At 40.0% G+C, this 25,029-nt stretch overlaps 2 protein-coding genes across 5 annotated transcripts; both read right to left on the minus strand.

Annotated features, from left to right (window-relative positions):
• Positions 1–515: 515 nt before the first annotated feature.
• Positions 516–6,715, minus strand: LOC112053196 (splicing factor 3A subunit 1). The gene is made up of 7 exons (XM_024092525.2): positions 6,440–6,715; positions 4,594–4,758; positions 3,265–4,373; positions 2,994–3,185; positions 1,631–2,029; positions 1,081–1,236; positions 516–728 (listed from the first exon to the last, which is right to left on the minus strand). Exons 1-7 carry the CDS (start codon positions 6,555–6,557, stop codon positions 627–629), a joined length of 2,241 nt encoding a protein of 746 aa, XP_023948293.1. The 5' UTR covers positions 6,558–6,715; the 3' UTR covers positions 516–626.
• Positions 6,716–8,015: 1,300 nt separating this feature from the next.
• Positions 8,016–22,356, minus strand: LOC112053198 (lipid storage droplets surface-binding protein 1). Of its 4 annotated transcripts, none has more exons than XM_024092530.2 (9): positions 22,198–22,356; positions 18,767–18,882; positions 17,050–17,235; positions 15,921–16,101; positions 13,197–13,372; positions 11,758–11,939; positions 11,114–11,180; positions 10,254–10,352; positions 8,016–9,524 (listed from the first exon to the last, which is right to left on the minus strand). In XM_024092530.2, coding segments are annotated over exons 1-9 (1,116 nt in total). In that variant the 5' UTR covers positions 22,199–22,356; the 3' UTR covers positions 8,016–9,416. The 4 variants fall into 4 exon arrangements, with proteins under 4 accessions (XP_023948298.1, XP_023948296.1, XP_023948297.1 ...); XM_024092528.2 differs by having other exon boundaries at positions 13,197–13,384; XM_024092529.2 differs by having other exon boundaries at positions 15,921–16,104.
• Between the last annotated feature and the right edge of the window lie 2,673 nt (positions 22,357–25,029).

Consider the following 25,029-nt stretch of genomic DNA (forward strand, 5'->3'; position numbering starts at 1 on the left):
CAACGTAGACAATTACTGGGTATAAGAAATAGAACATATTATCTTCTAAATTGTCAGGTGATGAAAGATTATCCCATTCTTCTTGCAGATAAAGTCGGGAGCGTCCGTTTGTTTTGGATAAGTAATATAAAACTTGCTACAAGAACATGATCAAGTAGGCACACAATAAATTCTAATATTTTAAAAAGTAGAGAGCTGTGATAGCCCAATGGATATGACCTCAGCCTGTAGTTCCGGAGGGCGTAAGTTCAATCCGGACCTCAAACTTTTGAGTTATGTGCATTTTTGGAATTTTTGGAAATTAAATATCACGTGTCACAAACAGTGAGGGAAAAATATCGTAAGGAAACCTTTACCTGAAAATTTTCTTAATTATCTCTGTCTGCCAATCCACATTTCGACAGCGCGGTGGACTACCTAATCCCTATCATTATGAGAAGAATGATGAATGACTCGTGCTTAGTATAGAACCGAATATGGATTGATAATGATTATGATGACACCAAAAAAAATACTTGTAGAATAAATCTATTTATTTGAACCACAATATCTCATAGAACATTTGGTATATCCTGCTTGCAATGCAATAAATGGAACTGTGACATGAATGACTGTGACCGCTAGGGTCACTTCTTCCTCCCGCCGCGCTCCTTGACCTGCAGCTGCAGCACGGCGCCGGGCGGCAGGTTGTAGTAGGCCAGCGAGTTCGTGTCCTTGAAGAACAGCCCCTGCGACACACGGACACTGTATTATACAGCGCTGAGTATAAGTTACACTACCCTACCGCTGAATAAATTTGATACAAAAAAAAAGATAAATGAAGAACTACTCGATTGATTTTGTGCAAACTTCACATAAACCATCGACTAAATAGTCTGAAGAAAGCCTAAACATAAACTAACCTAAACATTTAAATGACACGCGTTTTCTACCTTCATTTCTAATTTATTTGTTGGTAAACAGTACTCATCAAGAAAGGCTGTCAACAAGCTCTAGTCATTGTGTTGTACTGCATAGGTGTGATAATAAACAATGGTTTAAACGTAGCTACCAGGTTTGAATACAAACCAAGGTGCTTACCTCGTAATGCAGCTTCTGCTTGGCGGTGGGCATGTTGGTGGAGCGCTGCACGATGTTCTTGAGCTCGGCGACCGGCGTGGCGAGCGCGAGCTGCAGCTGCAGCGTGCGCCCGTCCAGCCGCCAGTCGGCGCGGTCCGGCAGCGACGGCAGCGCCACCTGCACAACAAACATAACCATAATAAATAAATAAATATAAAATACCCTGATCTACTGGCACTAATTATTGTACTATAGAAAACTAGAACGCCCGCAACTTCATTCGCCTTTAGAACTCCTAAATCTGGTGCTATCCCAAAATCTAACTATTCTACCAAATTATATCTTTGTATGTCCAGCGGTTATCGATATCTCGTGAAGAGTGAGATCTTTCGCATTTACATAGATAGCGAAAATATCAGTTTCAACGTCATCTTCTTTTTCTACTCTCTCTAAAAGGGAATAATAACCTACTGTTCCTAACAGGTAAACCTAAAGATCACTCCGGCGAGCCTCAACCTAAAATCCAAGACTAAGGCAGAAAAGCATCCTAACAGGAACATAAAACTCATACCTGTAGAGGCACTATCCCCGGGTGAGCAGCGAGCCACACTTGCTCCGGCTCCAGAGCGTCTTCGGTGCGGGCTCTCTTCGCTGCAGGCTCGTCCTCTTCCGGCGGAGGAGGCACCGGCACTCCCCCGACACCGCCCGGCACTCCGGGCACGGGGAACCCGAACGGTGCACCCACAGGCGTGGGTATGAGAGGTGGGCGCGGCGCCATGGGCGGGATCACCATCAGCGGCGGAATGGGCTGCAGCAGCACGGGCGGCGGCGCGGGCTGCGGCGCGGGCGCCGACACGCGCGGCGGCGCGGGCGGAGGCGGCGGCCGCTGGATGATGGCTCCGCGGGCCGACGACAACACCGGCTTCGGACCGATTTTCTCCTTCTCTTCATCTGGGAGGAGACCCTTGACCTAAACACGAGAAATGACATTTTTATTGGTGTGTGAAGTGAATCTTTATCTTCTTTTTAGGATCTGTGGATCTGGATAGGATCAGTCGTTAGACACTGAGCAAGTGAGTTGTGTGACTTATGGTTTCTGACAGGAGAGCCAGAGCTCTGCCGTCACCTAGTCATCGAGCACGTCAGCTCGCTTCAGGCGTTTTATTCGCGGCGCTACCACCAGTGTACTATCGAGGCGATTGAGATGTCGCGTTATCCTTTCCTTGTGCTTTTTACAGTTATTTCTGATTTCCTCACGGACAGTTGGCATTTCAAGGTATTTGTGGGTTCAAGTGAAGTGAAAAGACGACATAGCCCAGTCGATATGACCTCTGCCTTCGATTCAGAGGGCTTAGGTTTGAATGCGGTTCAGGGCATACACCTTCAATTTTTGGAACCAAGTTCCTTATCGCGCGTTGCGAAAGCGGGCCCCAAGCACAAACGACCCGCCAACCCTAGAAGGCCCCCGAACTCAAGACCCCCTTTTTCCGTACAACCTCCTGACCTCTATAACTCCTGACTTTCTATGTACCATGACACAATGTCAAGCTCGACGAGCTCCACGTCTTCATTCAGCAAAACCACCACAAAGCCCTGCACGCCAACTAAAAGATCAGCTAAAGTGCGGGGCGTGGCGAAAAAGAACCCTGTTGATGTTATAAAGAGGGCACCAAAGTAGTCCAAGGTGGCTAATTCTCCATGCACACCAGACATAGAATCACCTACCTCGAATGATAAACAGAAAACTTGTGAGCTACATTTTGACAGTCCTGGTCTTGCCTCAGGTTCTAGCGCAATTACTTTTAACACAGCCGAAAGTAATACTGGATATAGAGACTCATGCTCAACAGTGTGCCGAGTATGGGTCGCGCCGCTTCCCCTCCTCGCCGACCTTCTGCCGATGTCTGTCACCTGCAGCACTGAGAGTGAGTCACCTTGTGTATCTGCTGGATCTGGTCCTCCAGCGTGATGTGCGCGCGCGCGGCGCGAGTGGCCGCCTCCACGCTGGACGTGTGTCCGTCCCACGTCACGCGCTCGTCGCGCCGCTTCTCCTCCTCGCCGATCTTCTTACCGATGGCCGTCTCTTCGTCGCCCACGCCGAAAATATCAGTACGTCGCTCGGCGAGCTGTAAGTTATAAGTATAAAGTTAATTTGACTTTAAAATTGCTTTCCATCATAAGTAATAAAATTAGTTTGAAATTAACCTGTTTAAGAGAGGCTTCGATGGCAGCGCCCGGAGCGAGCGCCTCGTCCCTGTCGGAGCGCTCGGCGGCCGCGCGGTCCCTCTGCTCCAGCCAGCGCGGGTCCAGCAGCCCTATCCGCACGTGGTCCGCCACTTTGTTCGCCGGGATCTTCTCCCCGGTGATGGGCGACACGAGCCACTCCTCGCTCGCAGGGGTCGGCTGCGGACGAGCGCGCTTGGGGTCATACTTCTTGACGACCACGCGATCGGGGCGGGGTGGTAGGGGCGCCTCTTCTCCGGAAATCCTCGGAGGTTCAGGGGGACCTTCGTCGTCGGACGAAGAACTGTCCTCCTCCATGTCCTGCACGCGGTTGTCGTCAGGCCGCTGTTGCTGTTGCGTCCTATCCTCCATCTCGGCCAACTCGTCGTCGGAATCCGACTCCGTATCGGATTCCAACTGCATCTCCGTATCGTCTTCTTCGTTGCCCTGTGTGATGTCTTCCCCTCGCTCTTGAGCCAGAACCCTCGCACCGACTTCCAAGGGCGTCGTCGGCGGAGGAAAATCTCCTGGCTCCCCTGCGGGGTAATCCACGGTTTCCACTACCACGAAATCGTGCCAATCGATCGAGGCGTACGCTAATCTCTCTTTCTCGATCCTCGCTTCGTCGGCAGCTTTCCGTCTAGCTTGGTGCGCGTGCCACGCCGCCCGACTGCGAGCCTGATCCAGAACCCCGCCCCTGATCTCTCCGCTAAGTTTCGACACTAACTCCTTAGGTGGCAGTAAAACCTTTGTGTACTGTTCCAAAAGCCGGGTAAAGTACTGAAACAGAGAATGCTGCGGGCGAAGGAAATCGAACTGATGGTTGCGTTCCTCTTTTTTCATCAAGTCTGTCAAAAACTGTCGTCCGTTCCTCGCTACGAATTGTGCGGTCAGTTTGACGATGTCTAAGTCTTGCGCGGATATGGACGGGGGATCTGCGATGAACTCGAAGTCCGGAGGAGGGTCCCGCGGAGGCGGCGGCTCTACTGGCGCGGCGGCTTTGAGAAGCTCCTGCTGGCGAGCGGCGGTGGCCGGCGCCAGCCCAGGCCGCTGCAGGGGCGGGCCCACCGGGATGATCGCTAGCTCGGTACCTGGCAATTATCTCATACTTATGAATACAGTTATTCAGCACAGAGCGCCAACTAACCATTTTTTATTTATTTCATTTATTTATAATAACTTTATTGCAAAAGAAAATAACAAAAGAACACATTAATTTTATAGGCAAAAGGCGACCTCATCACTAATAGTGATCTGTTCCAGTTCACTAATAGTGAATCATTCTTGAAATTATATCTTTATTTTACTCACCCTTCCCTTCTCTGATTTCTTTGACCTTGTGTTGATAGTATGCATGGTAGGGATCCCCTGAGTTGAGGAAGTTAAACTTGGGGTTGCCGAGCTCGTTCTGCCGGATGCGGGCCTCAAATTCAGGCCCATTGCGAGCCACAAAGCTTGCTGTCTTGTCAACAATGTCTGTGTGTGTTGGTTAAGGAAAAGTTATGTGATAGGGGAATATCTGTAAAAATCCTTGTGTCTATAAAAATGGGATAACCCAGCATCATACATATTTTTGTTATTTAAGCTCCCAGAAAGTTTGACTTTTTCCCACACATCCAACAATTAGTCATATTTCAATAAATATTCATAATCTTGAAAAATTCATTAAAAGAATATTATTAAATTCCAGAGGCTGTTATGAGATCTAGACTGGATGTTTTCTTTATTTCCATACAAACTAAATGTATAGAGAGGGTACTTGTCAAGGAACTCCTTAATCCTACACCAATTGTCACAAATCCAGGGCTCTCCTCAGTTTTTCTCTCTGTCACATTTTGACCCATCACCCACACAGTAAATCCATAGAATGTTAAGATTGACTGTTTTTTTTTTTTTAGTAAAAAGAATATTTGCCATATTTTTTTTTAATATGACCAATATTCCCATTTCCCGCCAATTAGTCAGGAAAGACTGTGTTAGGAGTGGGTACAACAATAGGACAACGGGTGGAAATTGAGCCATCACCCCTTGGTGATGAGTCCGACCGATTTTACTGTTGAACTATTGAGACTGATTGACTGGATGAAATTTGGTATGAAGTTAATAAATGTATATAGTAGTACTTTGGAGTAGAACATGGGCTACTTTTTATCCCAAAAAAATCCATGATTTCTGAGGGTTTTGTTGCTGGTGTTTTATGTGCCCAGAAATCCAAGTATAAAGCTTTTAAACAAGTGATTTTTTTAAAATACTTAAATAAAGTACATAAACTAAAAATTTAAAAAGAAGCGCCATTGGCACAACTTTCTCTATCTGAGTAAGTACAAAGTTCAAGCCTAGCTCCAAAAACAATATTTTTGTAAACACATAATGATAGCAAATATCTTAAATAAACCAACTGAAAAAAAATATGTCATACCTGGATATTGAAAAACAATGGTTAGGTACCCGAAAGTCCTAGTGACCACCGTGTGACAAACCATTTAGTAGTTTTTGAGTTTCACACACAAAATTCTTGTTCCTATGAGAATGAGGAGATATAGACTATCTTACTCAGTGAAAATGTAGCTTTTTGACTGACAAAGAATACCTAAAATGTAGTTTTTAGTTAAATTGTACCAAAATAACAAAAAAAAATCATATCTTACCTCTTTATAATATGGGTTTAGATCCCGAGGTTCATCTCTTCATCTCAGTAACAAGTTATAATCTACTAATAAAGATCATAACAATTATATTCCACATCAACTCCAGATACAGTTCCAGATCTATATTTGACTCCAAAAAGTTTAAACTCTCTCTCTGGACTCCAGTTCCAATAATCCCACCTCTGTAACGTCCCTAACAAGTACTAAAAGAAATTGTTGTTACATTAGAAAATTATCATGTTTACATACAGTACATTGGTTTTTCTTTTAATTATCTAAAATAGTGATATTATAGAGTACACTCCTGATTTTGGCTGGCGTTGTAATTTAAAAGATACATATAACGCTAACTAGCCACAGGCAAACACATAGTTTTCATAGCGCGCTTAGGAATTTGACCACTATAAAATTATTAAGGTTATAAGTAGTAGCTTCAATTTGTGATTCCTTTTGTGTAATATATTAGTTTTATTTCGTAAAGTACCAAAATGCCGTGGTATAAAGGATACTCCTGACTTCAGGCGGCGGGTATATGATGCCAATAACAGGCGGCGGCGGCGCCTGGGGCTCCTCCACAGGTTCCTCGATCGTTTGCCCCGGGGGCAGCATTACGTCGATTGAAGGCATCCTGGCCTTCCGATTTTATAGCCCCTCTTCACAAGTTTCTAAACTTCAGTTTTTGCACTCATAAATTAATAAATGCTTAGTTACTGATTCAAAAAATCAAAAAATTTAATCGCAACAAGCAAACTCCCGACGGAATTGCAAACCAGCAAACGTCAATTCAATGTCAACGCTAAACCCACAGATAAATTATTATAGTCACAGATTAATAATATGATCAAAGAATAATTTTAATACTCCACTACGTGGAGTCCTTTTCATGAAAGAAGTCCCGCGGCTAAAACCTGAACTAAAAAAATTGACAGTGCCTTTATACAAATATAGAAATAGAATGTTAATATCATATTCCCTCCACGTACGCAAATGACAATAAGACCGCCATTACGAAATGACAATGAGCGCCACTAAAACATTAGCGCCGCAACGGGGACTTCTTACATGAAAAACTTCTTTAATTATAGTTTTTTAGTAATACTGGCTTGGCTTTACGGCTCAGTTCTGATTTAACAATAGATAACTAAGTACACTTACTTATTTATTTAATAAAAAAAGCTAAGCTTTTTCTTCTATGTTTTGACCTCGAGTAGGTACCTAGTGCATAGCATAGTAGTTAGTACTAACATACATTTTAAGCGATTTGTGAAATTTCTTTGAACAACTGCTCCTTTGTCACCGTCATTTTATTTATTTATACGTTACTTAAAATATACATGGACAATTTTTAATTTATTTAATTAGGTATTTAATTTTATTTTATTAGGTACCTATAGTTAAATATTCAAAACCATTGTATAATTAAGTGTTTTCACAATGCCATGCTTGTCAATCACATTGAATCATGACTTTTTCCATGATTTTTCCCCCCTAGGCAGAGATAACGTATCTATGGAAAAGTTACACTGTAGCTTATAAATAAAATCTATGCATTTCAAAACAAACAACGAACGGGGACTTATCTTGAGCATCTAGCAATGACGTAACAAGCGCCTCAAAATATTGACCTAATAATATTCCTTTTCACATTTGCTTGTAAAGTGTCTCTTATTTCAATATCGTAATATATCTCACTGTGCATTTGTGCGGTAATCTAATGTAAAACGCACGGTTTATCATCCGTCCAAAAACGAACGGTAATATTTTAAATCTTAGCAAAGAGTTTTTGTCAGAAAAAGCTCAACATTTTAAGAAAAAAAAATTAATAATTAAAATACAACCGACTGCAAAAACATAAAACGTATACGGACTAAACTAAAAAGCGAAAAATAACATCATATCATAATATGATGTACTGATAATATGATGTACCTACTGATCAGCAGGTAGATGTGGCCTATGGTGTGTTAATCTGTCCCCTTTCAAAGTTTCAGCCTAATCGGTTCAGTAGTTTCGCAAGTATTTGATAACCAAACTTTTAAAGGTTTTCCAAGTTTACGTGCGGAATGTATAAAACAACAATTCAAATATCTGATATCAAATTTATTTCCAACATTAACATAAATAAAAAGTACAAAATGAGTAACTTAGAATAAACAGTTTTATATAATTAATTGTTTAGATTATACTTATATTTAGAGCGTAATAAAAATATTCTTTATTACAGTATAATTAAATTACCCTAATTCAATTAAAATTAAATATGTGTTCATAAAATCTACTTCATAATATTAGTTATAGCTAATATAGCCTCACCAATATATAAAAATCCCCGTAAGGTCACCTTAGTAGGTAGGTACTCAGTGCCGGATTAAGCAGGCGCGGGGCCTGTAGCAAATGTAAACAGGGGGCCCTTTTATGTTTGAAAAAAAAACAAATACTAATTTGTTATCTCTCGCGTGTCCGTTTGTCATCTTAATTTCAATTTTCTCTGAATCTTTATTTGTATCTTTTTTTCGGGCGCGGGGCCTGTAGCGAATGCCACCTACAGCCCTATGGCTAATCCGGCGCGGTAGGTACTCTGTCAATCTACTGTAGGTACTTAATGAAGTACTCGTAACTCAGTAAGCCTAACTTATTTACTTAACTACAACGTGTAGTAGTTATGGTATAGGTAGATATTTTGCACAAAAACAAACAAACTAAGTACTTACTTTTTAAACTAGAAAAGTAATAAATGTAGTAGTAGAAATTTAAAATAGAAAAGTTCCGTGGTGCACCCAATCAAAGATTTTTATACAGTCTGGTCCGTAGCGCTATTTTAAAGCGATGTTTCTATGTATAGTCACAGAAAACATATGTTTTATAGTGTGAGTCTTGAATGGGACTCTATCTCTCTCTGTTTGTTTTGATACTATAGACAGAAAGAGATAGATACGAATTCGTAACTCAGACTGTTGAGTTATGAAATATCGTTCTATGATAGCGCTGCAGCTCAATGCTACAAGAATCCTCCATGTTTTAAAAATGCACACTCTTTCATAGACTTATTAGATAATATAAACTTTACACGACGAAAATCATTACATTAATGACATATCGATTCAGTTGAAATAATAAGGCGTTAGATCGTTGATCTTATACATATTGCACACCAGACAGAGAGTAAGGGCTTGTATGGCACGTCGATTATTTTTCTACAAAAGCTAACGCTTCGAAAACTAACATTACAGATCCGATCGACAACTTGATCACGTGACCTGTCGATAGCAAATGTCATTACTCATTCCCATACATTTATTAATTTTCGAAGCGTTAGCGTTTGTAGAAAGAGAACCGACTTTCCACATGGCAACAGCCCCAGGTCCATGTCTAATATAAGAGTTGTAAATCACTCTCAATATTTAAATAAATTTAAAAATAAAATAAATTTAAAATAGGTCAGAGGATACTCATAGTGAGGCTACTGAGTATTGGCTGGTAACCTATCTAGTTGACGCCATTAAACGTCGCTAAGTCGTCTCTCTGGCCATAGACGGAACGCGGTGCAATCTTTTCTCTCTCCTCGTTTCCTGCCACTAGCATGGCTAAATGCTCCTGAAAAAGAGATATAGTTGCTCTTAGCTCTATAACCGGAAGGGTATGCTTTGGACGTATTAGTAATGTGACAGCACTAACGCCTCTGTGTGTGAAACAGAAAGGGACTACAACATTGCAGCTGCTTAGAAACGGGTTGTTAATATTCAGATGATACAGAGGGAGACATACTTGTTTGATATAATATCTAGCAGATAACTGAAAAAACTAACGAGCTATACAAGATTGAAAACTTCATGCCAAATTAACGACTAGGTACTCTTCAGCGGCGAAGAGTTCATGCAAGCCGATTCGCACCGGGTTACCTTTAAAATTCATGTATATTTATTGTTGTATCTAGATATTTGAGAAACCGGAGTTTGTATCACGATAGATGAATTTTCTTTTCTTTGGGACGGCTTACTTTCATCTAAATGCCATCCTTCGCCACTGGTACTCTTAGACTTATGTTCGATTCTCCTTCAGTTTTATGTATATGTTTTTTTTTTATTCTTTACAAGTTAGTCCTTGACTACAATCTCACCTGATGGTAAGGGATGATGCAATCTAAGATGGAATCGGGCTATCTTGTTAGAAGGAGGATGAAATCCACACCCCTTTCGGTTTCTAAACTACTTACCTACTTATTTCTTTAATCCTATATCTATCTATTTATATTTATATCTATTCTTCCACCTACTACTAAAAAACTAATAGAAAATATTGTTTGCACAGTTGAGCTATTTATACCATATAGGTCTTGGAGGTGGCTTGCAGCTGTTGCAGCAACTCCTGGAGACGGCAGCGCAGGCCGCGGACTTCTGTTAGCGCGCTCTCCACGGGTAAAGTCTGTAAAACATCGCTATCATTATCAACATTATCACCTTAAACGGCCAACTCTCTAGAGAAGAGGGGATATGGAGCTTAGAACCACCACGCTCTAATGCGAACTGGTAGTCTTACGGTAGTGTTTGATTTTATAACGATCACTAGCATAATGATAATGATGTTATCTCCAAACCAGGTGTACCTACTACTGATGTAACTAAGTAACATCTCTAGACTGAAAAAAATTACTAAGAATTTCTCGGAAGAATATTTTGTAGTACAATCTCAGGTCTCGAACTTATGACCTCGTGATCCAAAACAACGTAGATTAACCACTGGACCAACGCAGCAGTATTACTGTCGCAAAACGAGTATTAAATTAATTTATTGTTGACTGTCGCATTACATTACAGTATAATACTTCACACTAATATTAAAAAAAATGTGCGTATGTGTGTTACCTCAACAGAACCGATCAGGCATATTAGATATTTATGATAGTAATAGCCTGGACTTGTAGCCATGTGGCACGTTGATCATCTTTCTACAAACGCTAACGCTTCGAAAACTGTAAAAATGTATGGGAATAAAAACGGTGAAGGAAAAACAGCGTGAGGAAACCTGCATACCAGAGAATTTTCTTAATTTTCTGCGTGTGTGAAGTCTGCCAATCTGCATTGGGCCAGCATGGTGGACTATGGCCTAAGCTCTCTCATTCTGAGAGGAGACTCGAGCTCAGCAGTGAGCCGAATATGGGTTGATAATGATGATTAAAATCAAACCTTGAGCAGAGCGTCTGCAGCCGTCGACAGATGCCTCGTCACAATGGACAGTCCAGCGCGAATATTACTGAAACAAAATATTTTATCAAGGTTATGGTTAAGCTTTACGCTGGCCACTGACAATGAAGTCGGGATGTGGGCAGTCGAAAAATATCGAAACCACACCAATAACCGTATTTCGATATTTTTTTCGCTGTCCACATGTGTACGCGCACTGCAGGTTTGTTTTGTGGTACCACATCTAAATGAGTTCCTGGCACGTGGTCACATGTACTGGCATTTAAATGTTTTTTTTAAGACTTAATAAACTGTGAGAAATGCATTAAGTAGGTATATGTACATTGTTTCTAACAAATAGTAGTGGACTAAAAACAAAGAAGTGTGATTTTGCAACAATTTGTGTTTATCAGATACAGTCATCTATTATTCTGTAGATACAATGATATGTTATTTCACGGCAGATGTCGCCGACGTTATATCCGATCTCTTACGTTAGGGGATAACGTATCGGCAACGCCTTTGCATACTTCTAATTTCAAAATTATTAAAAAAAAATTAAAAAAAATCATACCGATCAACTTGAGAACCTCCTCCTTTTTGAAGTCGTATAAAAAAGTTTTTTAAATAAACAAAAAATATCGTACTTGGGCAGATCATTGTGCGTGTAGTTGATGAGATGCACAATTTTCCGCGCGCTCTCCCTGGACAGCAGCACCAGCAGCTCCTCCAGCGTGGCGGGCCGCGCCTGGTTCTCCGGCTCGGCCTTGCTCAGCGACGCGTACAGCTCCTTCGCCTTGGCCCAGGCCAGGACTGGGTCTGTTGCCACCTGCGGCCACGAAAACATGATCAGTGAATCAGAAAATGATTAAGGAAAGACTATCCTTTAGATCAATTCTCAATAATGTGTAATGCCGAAGCTCATTAACATATAATATAACATATAATGCTCCTCGCGCTCCCGCTATATACTCGCAATGTTGTCCTGTCTGTTGTTGATGTGTGTTGTTGTTGCAGCGGCGTAGCTTGCCTTGGATGGGCCCTGTATCAAAGTTAGTTGGGGGCCAGTAGACGAGCGGCAAATCCGGGAAGTCTTTAGCTTTTATATGTTTATATTTCTCCGGGGAGGAAAAATTAAATAAGATTGTAGGTTAAATTTTACTAATTTTTGCTTTCACACTTATGGGGCCCTTTTAGCCCGGGGGCCCCATGTCATTGATACGGCTGATACGGCGGTAGTTACGACCCTGGTTGTTGTCACACTGCTCTAGTCGCGCAACGTCGACGCCGCGTACTAGTCCTTTGACTCGCGCTCAAAACCGACAACATAGGACACAACGGGCAGAACGAGCGGCATAAAATGCGGCAGGAGGAGTAATGTCGACATGACGTCTCTGTCTACTTCCCTCGCCACATGTGCAGTGTGTGGCGGGCCCGTAACAAAGAAAGTTCACAATCGCTGCGTTCATAATTTTGTTTGTCTGGCCATGAATAGTTCGAGCAGTATAGTCATCATTATTGATAACCTCAGTAATGTCTGAGATTACAACCCATATTCGACTCACTGTTGAGCACGAGTCTCCTCTTAGAATGAGAGGGGTTAAGCTACTAGTCCACCACGCTGGCCCAATGCAGATTGGCAGACTTCACACACGTAGATAATAAAAAAAATTCTCAGGTATGCAGGTTTCTTCACGATGTTTTATTCTTCGATGAGCCACGTGATATTTAATTTCTTAAATGCACATATATATTTTATTTTATTCTTTACAAGTTAGCCCTTGACTACAATCTCACCTGATGGTAGGTGATGATGAATCTAATATGTAAGCGGGTCAACTTGTTAGGAGGAGGATGAAAATCCACACTTCTTTCGGCTTCTACACGGCATCGTACCGGCACGCTAAATCGCTTGTCGGTACGTCTTTGCCCGTGGGGTGGTAACTAGCCACGGCCGAAGCCTCCCACCAGCCAAACATAACTGAAAAGTTGGAGGTGCAACGTGCAAGCTCCGGATTGGATTCAAATCATATTCACTGGGCTAGCACAGCCCTCTCAGCTCCTAGACCCAAGGGCTAGTTCTTACCAGCTCTGCGACATACACCAGCACGTGTATCTGCTCCTTGATGGCCTTGGCCTCGGCCAGCGCCTGGCGCGTGAGCCGCCGCTGCAGCTTCTTGCGCAGGCGCACGCCGTGCTCCACCGCGTGGGCGGCGCGCGCGCGGCCCGATTCCTGGCAGTCCACCACGTCCGCGCCCGTCACTATGATCACCACTACAGTAAGACGAGGATGTTTGAGCCACAGACGCTATCTTATTAAAGAAAGCTTAGACACGGGCAAATTAAAAACGTTTTGAATCTTGGATCTTGATTCGCTCTGCGAAGTTATGGTGTCCATTTATCCTTCATTTCCGAATAAAATTAACAAGCAGTTGATTATTGCTTTATTTTGCTACTCTGTAGCAGAAAACAAAAAGTGCTTTTGTAAGTAGGTACTTATCCACTAAAATAAAAAGAGAAAACAACATCGTATGTGCTACGTTCTGATCAATTTGAAGGCGGTATTACATGCATTAACTTTCGCGTTATAATTATTAATCTCTATTAGTCAATCTTCTATACCTACTTGCAATAAATCTGTAGAGAGGTCAATTCTGTACATGTAATATATTTCCAAAATAACTATCAGGGGGTGGTTAGTAATCTATCCTGATGCCAAAAATGCAATCAGTAAAATTTTTGTCTGTCTGTCTGTCTGTATGTTCGTTATAGAAACAAAAACTACTCGAAGGATTTTAACGAAACTTGGTACAATTATTCTTCATATTCCTGAGCAAGTTATAGTGCACTTATCATCACGCTACGATCAATAGTAATAGAGCAGTGAAGGGAAATGTTAGTAAAACGGGAGAAATAACTCCATTTTTACAGCATTACTACTGTAAGGGCTGAATTAAAGAGTCTAAAAGCGGACGAAGTCCGCTAGTAGTAGAATAGAACCGACGAATCGAAGCAATAACGTCACCCAGAATCGATAATTCCCTACCGACCTGGTACCTACCGACATTTCCCTCTGAAACCAAAGCATCCCTCCCTAGTATGTTGACTCTACAATGTTTCATTCATTCTATCTTTTTGTCCGTCAATACTTACTTACTCTACTTTTATTTTTACCTACTAACTACTCATACATCCCAAATCAAAAAAATATTGAAATGTTATTTTATTAAACCTTTGACACATAAGCACAATTGTGTTACTTTGTAAAATGTCCATTATTATCAGCGAAGAGTTTATTTAATTCAACGTCCTCAGTTATGTAATGAGTATTTGCGTGTCGATGACAAATTGCGACTTTGTTGTGAAAAACACGGCAGTTAGTAATCTCAGTAAACTTTCAACTTACGATTATGTTTATCTATAATTACTTTGACTCACCTCTGTTACATTAGAAAGCCTTTCATCTACTTAAGTCATGTTTATTTTCAAATAGTAATGGGCAAGGTTCAGAACTTCGCGTCATTCGTCATATTTATGTCGATAGTGATTACTCAATCACAAAATATTCCATTATGACTTGGTGTCTTATTGATTGATCTATGTTGTTATTAGTTCCATGAATATCTTGAACTCTCATCTCTTATGAAGATTTCTAGATACATTTTTCAAACATATAATATGTTTAAGCAACTTAATGGCCAAAATAGCTGGATGATTTCGTTCTAAAAGACCTTTAAGTCTCATTATGGAAGAGATATACGTTAAATATGTAGAGAAGTATAGAGTTAATCAGGATCCAAAGTTCACAATGTGCTCGGTGGTCTGATAGGGCCAATTAGACATCGACCAGACGAGTGCTCAAGCCAGCAGGGTTCAGGGCGTGATAGGGGTGCTATCGGTTTGACATTTACAGCCAATTACATAAAGGTTTGTCTGAAGATAACGTTTTGTGGTTTCATCATTTAGTGCAATAAATCATTCCGATTTAGAGATAAAAGCATCTTCCCAATTAATTAGTTGTTAGTGTCTCAGAGTATATAATATTTAAACTAATAATATAAAGGGGTAAGGTTTGATTATTTGTTTAAAAAACTACTCAGCCGATTTTAAAAATTAATTCACCATTAGAAAGCTACACCATTACCTACCGAGAAAACTTCTTGTAATTTCCATTCTACAACAATACTGGATAACACCCAAGGGATTTTTAATTAAGAGCGCGCAGCACGTCGGTACGATATGGATAAAATTCGAAGCGCAAGCGAGACGCCGAATTATGACTTTCACGTGAGTGAAAAGCACGGAGCGATTGACGCGCGACGCAAAATTTATGACGTGAGCGCCAAAACCATTTTTACCTAATTGCAAATAAATTAAACAACATAACGAAAAACAAAATGGCCATGTTCAAGATATATACCTAATTTTCTATATACAAAACAAAAATTTAAGAAAATAAGTTTGCTTTTCCTGAGATTGAAAGCAAAACATGTATTTTTCAAAAAAATAAACTATCGAGAAAAGTTTTACAAATTGTGTATTTTGTATAGTCATAACAAAGCTAACACTTTGAAATATCATTTACCCAAATATCAGGCTCCTAACTTTTCCAGAATCTAAGATCCAGAACCATTTGTAACCACCAAATTACATATTGCACACTCTTAACTATCGAAAACCAAACCACCCAATTACTACAAGAAGTGTTTGGAGTAATCCTTCCAACAAATAACAACAGAAATATTATTCCACGTATCAATAAGATCCCCTAACACTAGGTCTAGAAAGGGGGGTAGTAATTGTAACTTACCGTCAGCAGCATCCTGGCCATCGGGCGGCAGGTACTTGTCCACGTACTTGTCAGCGGTGGTCAGAGCGCGGTCCAACGCGTTGACGGTGGCGGTGGTGACGCGCGAGTCCAGCACAGCCGTGCCCAGCTGCTTCACGGAGTCGGCGCGACGCAGCACGTACTGCCGGGTCTCGGAGTACATCTGCTGGTGGACAGCATGACAAGACATTGCCAACGTTCAGAGCATTTCATAGATGATGATGAAAGACTACAGAAGAATTAAATAGAAGGAGAAAGTTCCTGCAGGATGATTCACGACTTTGACCTACTCGTATGCTAGTGATATAAGGATAATATAGGTAATATACTAAATTCACCAAATTAGCTATTGTTAGTAATTCTTAGGCCACGTGATTTCGTATTCACTATTTAGATATTTAATGTTAACTGATAAACATTGAGTTTATAGGTAAAAATTACATTACAAAATTACATCTACCTACTCTATGATAATACTTTGTGGATATCATACAGTAGGTGAATGACATTGTGTTAACAATGGGCAAATGAAATACGACAAATACCTCCACTCTGTCCATTCGCGATTTCGAAGGCTCTTCCTACATTACACCACTACCTACCTACTACTGCAGATTTGTATCATCATTAACAACCCATATTCGGCTCACTGTTGAGCATGAGTTTCCTCTCAGGATGAGAGGGGTTAGGCTTTGGTCCACCACGCTGGCCCAATGCGGATTGACAGACTTCGCACGCATAGTTAAGAAAATTTGCAAATATGCAGGTTCCTTACGATTTGTATGCCATTGAATTAAATATAATTTGGTCATTTTATCACACTAATATTATAAAGGCGAAAGTTTGTGTGTAAGTGTGTAAGTGTGTAAATATGTTTGTTCCTCTTTTAGGCTGCGGCTACTGAAGCGATTTGGCTGAAATTTGGAATGGAAATAGATTTTACTCTGGATTAACACATAGGCTACTTTTCATCCCGGAAAAGTCCTTGGTTCCCGCGGGATTTGTGAAAAACTGAATTCCACGCGGATGAAGTTGCGGGCGTCCGCTAGTTTATTAAAATACCAAGTAAATGTAACGTTCGCAAATAATTGTACAATACGATATCACTCACAGCTTGCGGCGGCAAGTTGATGGACGGCACCCGCCGCTCCACCACGTCCAGCGACATGCACAGGAAGCGGTCGAGCTGCTGCAGCGGCGTCTCCAGCAGCTGCACCGCCGGCAGCGCCAGCTGCACGCCCGTGGCCAGCGAGCGCTCCCCCAGCGACAGGTACCAGCGTATGAGTGCGTTTGATTCCTGCGATTCGAGTACAGTGGATTCAGTTTATAATTACATGAAAGGGAATTAACAAACGCTTCATATAAAGCAAAGGAAAACATTTTACCTTATTTTTTAAGTAAATACTTTAATAGAGAAACATAGCATATTATATGAGTTTGATACATCATTACCTAATGTGCATTTAATATGATTGATCCATTCTTCGCAATCGTAACTGCTTTACGACGTTGAGATAACATTTTTTTTTACATAAGTGTCTTGTGGCTGATGTGGCGATGCATTACATAATAATTGTAAGTTATTTATAACTCTTTATGCTGCATTGTACAAAAACCACGCAACATTCATTATATGTTTTTATCGCTAAAAACAATGTGTGACATTCGACTGTCAAATGAGATTCAAAATAAAACAAGCCACGTGCTGAATTACCGAACATTGCCGAAGGTGTAAAATACCTATCATATTAACTATTAATGAAAAAAAGTTATTCTAAATAGACAAAATTTATTCTAAACGGACACAATTTATTAAAAGTGAGTCATAATAAGCGACATGTCACTGTAAGCAAAGTCATAATTATCTGACTTCTTTACAAAGAATTTTATATGAAAACCAAACTTCGTTGTGTAATTTCTTCATAATAAACGGTTGGTTGTTATAGACGGTGTCTTGGTAAACGGATTCTACTGTATTTGATAATTCAATGCGAGAACTTAAATGGTGGTTAGTCTTTTCTTTGAACGAGACGGGTTCGAACTCTGAGTCGGGTTATGAAGAATTCTCAGTTATAGGCCCTTAAAGTTTAAGTTAAAAATGACTTTTTATAATCTATTTGAACATAACGATGACCACAAATAAGTTTGCCAACTAACAAATTACTAGTAGGTTTGTACGTATTTATCGATAATATCTACTATACTTATTTATAACTAGCGGACGCCCGCGACATTGTCCGCGTGAAACCCTACTTTTACCCCTATCCTACCCTACCTCTAACTTACCCCTACTCTACCCCCTAACCTACCCCTACTCCAGTCCTACTCTACCCCTACCCTACCCCAACCATGAGATGATAAAATCCGTCGAGTAGTTTTTGTTTCAATAACGAACATACGCGGCGAAAGCTTAATAAATTGAGTAACATCTCCCGTTTACCCAACATTTTCCTTCACTGCTCTGCTCCTATTGATCATAGCGTGATGGACAGTATACTATAACCTGCCCAGGAGTATGAAGAATAATTGTACTAAGTTTCGTTAAAATCCGTCGAGTAGTTTTTGTTTCTATAACGAAGATACAGACAGACAGACAGACAATAATTTTACTGATTGCATTTTTGGCATCAGTATCGACCACTAATCACGCCCTGATAGTTATTTTGGAAATATATTTCATGTACAGAATTGACCTCTCTACAGATTTATTATAAGTATAGATTAAGAAAAAATATTATTGACTTTGTAAATGTAGCATTATATATCATTCAGTCTGCTGAATAATTACACGAAATTGTATTTCGATTGTTAGAGCAGTGGTTACGTACCCTGATTTTAGAGTAGATCTTTTCAGTGACCTCGATGCCAGACTCCACGATGGGTATGTTGGCGACCCGCTCCAGCGCTTCCAGCCGCGGCAGACCTGGCTTTTGAACTTTCGTCACTGCAGACAAAATAAACGTATTTTTCATTTTTTTATTTACCTAGGTATTTGTATGAAGTTGTTACAACAATGTTGGTATGAATAAAGTATTTGAATTTGATGACTTGAGTTCAGTTCTTTGTTAGGCAGCATTAACGCCGTCACGCTGCCAGTCGCGTTAGTGATATTGTGCTTTATGGCAGGGGAGGTGTGTATTAATTAATTCTGCAAGGAAATTCTTATCATTTAAACCTACACCCAAGGTCACAAGTCCTGGGACTTGCTCGCGGTGTTTCCTCTACAATCGCTGTTGCTGCTACCCATCACATTATATGTATAGTATCTAAAAATCCTCCACATTTGAGAAATCGCAGATCTTTGTTTTTAGTGCATTATATTTGCTAGATACACTGCATTGATGCTATTTGCATTTCTCAGTATTTTTCAAAGTGATAACAAAAAAAAATGGCAGTAGCCAGTAGGTAGGTTTATGTAACCATGTGCGAGAAACTAATTTATTGTACATGTGTTTTTTGCGGTGTTGCAAAACAATTTAAGTATATAAAGATACAGTGCATTTGAAGTTACGGTGTAATGACATATTATGACAGAATCGTGATCTGACAAACCTTTAGGTGCCTGGCTCTGCTTGACCGCCTCTAAGTACGCCTCGGCCTTCTTAGCAATTGACCCTTTGGCCCTTTTGCTGACAACTACAGGAGAATCTCCTATGATGTATTCCTTTCTATACGTGCCAATAGTCATTTTTGTATGTTTATGTATAGTATTCTATATATTAGCTTTTCGTTTATTAGGTTTAATTACCACTTAACACTTGCACTCACTAGACGAAAATAAAGAAATCATTTAAATTATGTTAAGTTTATTTTTTAATATGTGCGCTGATTAAAAAGCGACTGTTTTAAGTATCAACGTAATATTGTCTTGATGGATACGAAGGTGCTGAGGGTTATCGGCTGAGGCAAAAATCAATAATATTTTCTTATGGACAAGATTTTAACCGCGTCATCATATTTGAGTTGTGGTAATTGGTAATTGATTTGAAAAGTCAGCATTTCAGTCACATTTGTAGAGATTTTTTTAGCAGCTTATACATCATCAAAGGCCTACTTCAGATCTTACTTGCTGAAATTGTAGGTGAAATCATTTTTAAAATCGAGCCAAGCGTACTTATTGTAGCGTAGCGATGCGTCAAGTGCCCCGATTTAGGGGCACATATAAAACTTACGAATCCGGCGACTACACACTACCTACCTATATGTTATAAATTTATGGCTATAGTATACGCTTGAAAGTTCTTGAACAAACTTTGCATTTGTAGTAATATTAGGAAAAGGCGTTTCTCGAAGATTATTAGAAAATGTGTTTACGTGACTAAGGAAAAACACATAAGCTATTTACGTAGGTATAAACAAGCGGGACCTGCGACCCGGAACCTCTGTTATCATCGCTTGTCGTTATCACCGCGGGTGATAGCTGCAGCTCGACGCTATCACGCGCACGGAAACGCTTCCCCTGCTGACGCTGCGTGATGGACCCAAATAGTCAAAGTCAAAGTCAAAAATTCATTTATTTCAAATAGGCTTACTTTACAACTCTTTCGGAACGACCCATGACTGTGGGGTAGGACCAATTCTACCTAATAATAGATTCGTTTAGATACAGATTAAAAATAAATAATAGATTAATAAATAACCAGGGTAAATAAATAAACTAAATTAAAGATTTTTTGACGTGGCAACGTCTTATAATTCGATGGAGCCGGCTGCACACTCGAAAAAAGATGACGTCATGCGTCGTTCCCTCGCTCTAGGGTTGCCAACTTTTACAAGAAATAAAGTATATTCTGGTCTATGAAAATTATTAAACTGTAGTTTAGAAATCTAACATTTTCTTTTGAAAAATGCAACCATTCCATCAGTATTTACTTATGATCATGACACGTTCAACTATCGTCAGTAAACCAACTTTACAGACAACTGTTTTTTTTTTAATTTTTTAATCTTTAGTTTATTATTTATTTACCCTGGTTAATTATTAATCGATTATTTATTTTTAATTTGTATCTAAACTAATTCATAAAGAGATAAAGTTTGTGGTCATAAAGGCGGTAATTTCTGGATAATATACTGAACCGATTTGGAAAATTATTCACTTCATTTAATGAAAAACATTGAATTTTAATTGATAATGAAACACGGCTAAAACTCACGTGATATTAAGTCGGAGTATTCCAAACCGGTTTGGATCGTGCCGCGATGCAAGAACCCGCTCATGACTAAGGGCCCCGTATGGGTTCGAAACTAGTCGGGCATACTCCGACCTAATATCACATTGAATGTAAGGAAGCTAAAAATGTATGAATTTTCATCTTTTATCTTGATTACGTTAAAAGATTTGTAATTAATTTTGAAATTTTATCTTATCTATTTATATAAAGAGGAAAGATTTGTTTGTTTGTATGCATACTATGAATAGGCTCTGGAACTATGATTTGGATTTGAAAAAATTCTTTCACTGTTGGGACTACTACACTATCCCCGAGTGTGTCCGCTAGTTATATTTTCATAGAGGAAAAAACGTAAGAATTGCGAGGAAGACATAGTAGTTTCGTTTCCCTTACTAAGAATGAATCGAGACGCACGGAAGTGCATCAGCCAAATAGTGAAAACGGACCACGTTACACGACCTTTCGACGATTCAAACCTTGAGCTTTAATGTATTCTAAGTTCTATAATCTATAGAATTTGGCACCCACTTAGATATTTCTTTTATTGGCATAATCGATAACGACACACATCTGTGATAAGGAATTTGGCTCCCATTTTCACATTTATGTTTTGTTTCGCTGCCACGTCATAACTTAACGACTTAACTTTAATTAAATCTTTAATTTTTTTCTTGTTTTCTGACACGTTGCAGAATGTTCGTATAGATCAAACGCGGAATATTGGAAAATTTTAAAATACTTAACGACAATTTTTGTAGATGTCTGTTGCGCAATCTCGGCTCACCGCCACCGGATATTCGGATTTAGATGAAATTTAGTGCAGAGATAGATTATAGTCTGGCATAGCACATAGGCTAATTTAAACCGACGAAAATCGGAGAGAAGGTTCGACGTGTAAATTTTTCACTGACTGGTCCGATTAACAAAACAAAGTGGAGAAACAAGTGGACATCAGGTCAAAAATAAAAATAAAACGCAATGAATACGGTGTTTATGTAATGGTACTTAACAAAAAAAATTAAATATAATAATACTTATATGAATCGTAGTATTTTTTATTACTATATTGGTAGGTAGGCACTTACTCGTGATTGAGAAGTGCGCACGTGTTGGTCAGTGGTCACCACTGGTACTGCAGCACCCTTTCCCTCGTCCTGACCGGTCAGCTGTACCGCGCAATGTTCCGACTGAGTCTGACAACGTTTGACCACAAACTCTTGTGCTGTACTACATACTGGGTAAGAGTATATACCATATGTGTGCTTGCGAGCGAAGCGGACTTTTCGTGATTACCGTTCGCAGTTCATGCGTACGATAGAAACGAATGCAACATAGACACATTTTGTGGATTTTTTTTTATTTTTTACAAATTAATCCTTGACTACAATCTCACCTGATGATAAGTGATGATGCAATCTAAGATGGAAGCGAAGTAATTTGTTTAGAGTAGGAAGAAAATCCACACCCCTTTCAGTTTTTACATGACATCGTAAAAATAACGCAATGGAATATTAACGTATTCCATTGCGTTATTTTTATGTATATTTTAAAAGCTTTTATATTTTTATGATAAAATAGCTTGTCGCGCAATTTGAAAATAAACTAGTACCAATTTAATTATGTAAATTGATTTGGCTGGTAGGAGGCCATGGTTAGTTACCTCCCTACCGGCTAAGATTTAGCGATTAGCGTTCTAATACGATGTCATGTAAAAACTGAAAGGGGTGTCGATTTTCTTCCTACTCTAAACAAGTTACTTCGCTTCCATCTTAGATTGCATCATCACTTATCATCAGGTGAGATTGTAGTTTGGGGCTTGCTAGAGCATATGGCTTCGATAATCGGGTAGTTGCTTTTAGGTTTGGTATCTTGGTATCGAATATACCGTCTCTAAGAGATTCATCTCCTTTCAAACTCCTTCCTCCTTATAATGAAGACTCAGTCTGTGGGTTTTCCTGCTATGTTCATATTAAAGTCAGTTAAACATAAGTCCACATCGCTCTTGTGTGAGTGCTCGATAAACATTAAAATGTCGTAAACTGACGGCAAAGTCCGCGAGAGGAAAGAATGAAGCGATAACTAAACATAAACTAACTTTAAACTCGTGATAACACTGATTACCACACTACGGAGCAGTGTTTAGTAGACTTTGTTTGATGACGCTAAGTTAGGAGGAATGAAGAATATTAGCAAGGATAATGTTATAATTTTAGAGCATCATCAACATCATCATCATCAATACGGGTGTGCGGACTTAGTGTGATAATGTTAATGATTCTTTAACGAACATTCATTCTTCTTTCCTATTTTAAGCTCTTAAGGCCGATTTTGCTCATTGACATTAACATGTAGATAATGACAATGAGCAAAACAGCACTCTCTGGGGGACAGGGGTATAAAACCCCTGAAAAATGTGTTGAAAAAGTGTAAAAACTTCATAGAATAACTCTGTAGTTCATAGCCCGACGTATAGGAAAGAACTCATAGCCTAACCAAGGAGACTAACGAGACAGAGTATCATTGTAGTCATTGTGGTTATGGTGGTAATAGTAAAAGCGTTGCGGTTGAGTTTCACTTTCCGGACGTTATCTGGCGTGTGTACTTACTGGCGGGGAGACCCCTGCGCTCCTTACTACTGTTATACGGTAACAGAACAGCATAACAGCAAGCTCTCATTCGCACGAGAGTTTTTTAATGGAATATAAAAAAATGTTCAAATACAACAAATGCATTCCTAAGTCCTAAGCATTCACACGACAGCGTTTTTAAAACATGACGGGTCAACAATTTAAATTTTGGGCGTTGGAAATAGATCTTCATTTAAAACTTCATACTATATTTGAACGCCTTTTTAACGTCCGTTAAAAAACTCTCGTGCAATTGAGGGCTTAAACATTGTAAAAATACATCTCATACTAGCTTTACTCCACGGTTTCAGCCACGTAAATGTTATGCGACACACACAGGAATCCTATTCCTGCGTGTCTCATCATTAACAACCCACATTCACTCACTGTTGAGCACGAGTCTCCTCTTAGAATGAGAGAGGCCACCAAGCTGGCCTAATGCGGATTGGCAAAGTTTACACACGTAGAGAATATTAACAAAATTTTCAGACGCAGGTTTACTCATGATGTTTTCCCTTTACCGTTGAGACACGTGATATTTTTTTTTTAAATGCACCTAATCCAAAAGTTGGAGGTGCATGTCCCGGACTGCATGCGAATCTACGCCTTCCGTATTCCGAAAGCAGATGTGATGCCCACTGGGCAATCGCACCCATGTGTGTGCGTGTATTGTTATCGGATTATAAATCTCAATTTCATCCCAATCCGTTCAGAGCGATAGATGTTTGGGGGAATTTATACCTCTTCCAAGATTGAATCGCCTATCTTACAGTGGAATTCATAGACGTTGCAGGGGCATCCCCAGAGGACCATTGAGTGTAGAATTCTCAAACGCATAGTGTTTAAATTCGACACTCAGCGGGTGAACGATCACCTGGGGGCGCCCCCACGACGTCTACGAATTATACTCTTATACTGTATCTTGACTTTAACACATTAACATATTAGATCATGTTTAAAACTGTGATCAATGATAATGGACATCATTACATTATTATTTTGACTGCCTCCGTGGCGCAGTGGTATGCGCGGTGGAATTACAAGACGGAGTCCTGGGTTCGATTCCTGGTTGGGCCGATTGAGGTTTTCTTAATTAGTCTGGCTGGTGGGAGGCTTAGGCCGTGGCTAGTCACCACCCTACCGACAAAGACGTACTGCCAAGCGATTTAGCGTTCCGGCACCATGTCTTATAGAAACCGAGTGGATTTTATCCTACTCCTAACAAGTTAACCCACTTCCATCTTAGATTGCATCATCACTTACCATCAGGTGAGATTGTAGTCAAAGGCT

This window comes from Bicyclus anynana, chromosome 10, assembly GCF_947172395.1.
Source record: "Bicyclus anynana chromosome 10, ilBicAnyn1.1, whole genome shotgun sequence".
Taxonomy (NCBI): domain Eukaryota; kingdom Metazoa; phylum Arthropoda; class Insecta; order Lepidoptera; family Nymphalidae; genus Bicyclus; species Bicyclus anynana.

Excerpts from the sequence above, each read along its gene's own strand:
- LOC112053196 (XM_024092525.2), bottom strand. The coding sequence starts at position 6,557 with ATGCCTTCAATCGACGTAATGCTGCCCCCGGGGCAAACGATCGAGGAA. Across the intron at positions 4,374-4,593 it reads AGAAATCAGAGAAGGGAAGG|GTACCGAGCTAGCGATCATC; the intron begins GTGAGTAAAATA and ends GATAATTGCCAG. Across the intron at positions 729-1,080 it reads AGCAGAAGCTGCATTACGAG|GGGCTGTTCTTCAAGGACAC; the intron begins GTAAGCACCTTG and ends CGTGTGTCGCAG.
- LOC112053198 (XM_024092527.2), bottom strand. Across the intron at positions 16,105-17,049 it reads TCAACTTGCCGCCGCAAGCT|CAGATGTACTCCGAGACCCG; the intron begins GTGAGTGATATC and ends GCTGTCCACCAG. Across the intron at positions 10,353-11,113 it reads CTGCAGACGCTCTGCTCAAG|ACTTTACCCGTGGAGAGCGC; the intron begins GTTTGATTTTAA and ends GATGTTTTACAG.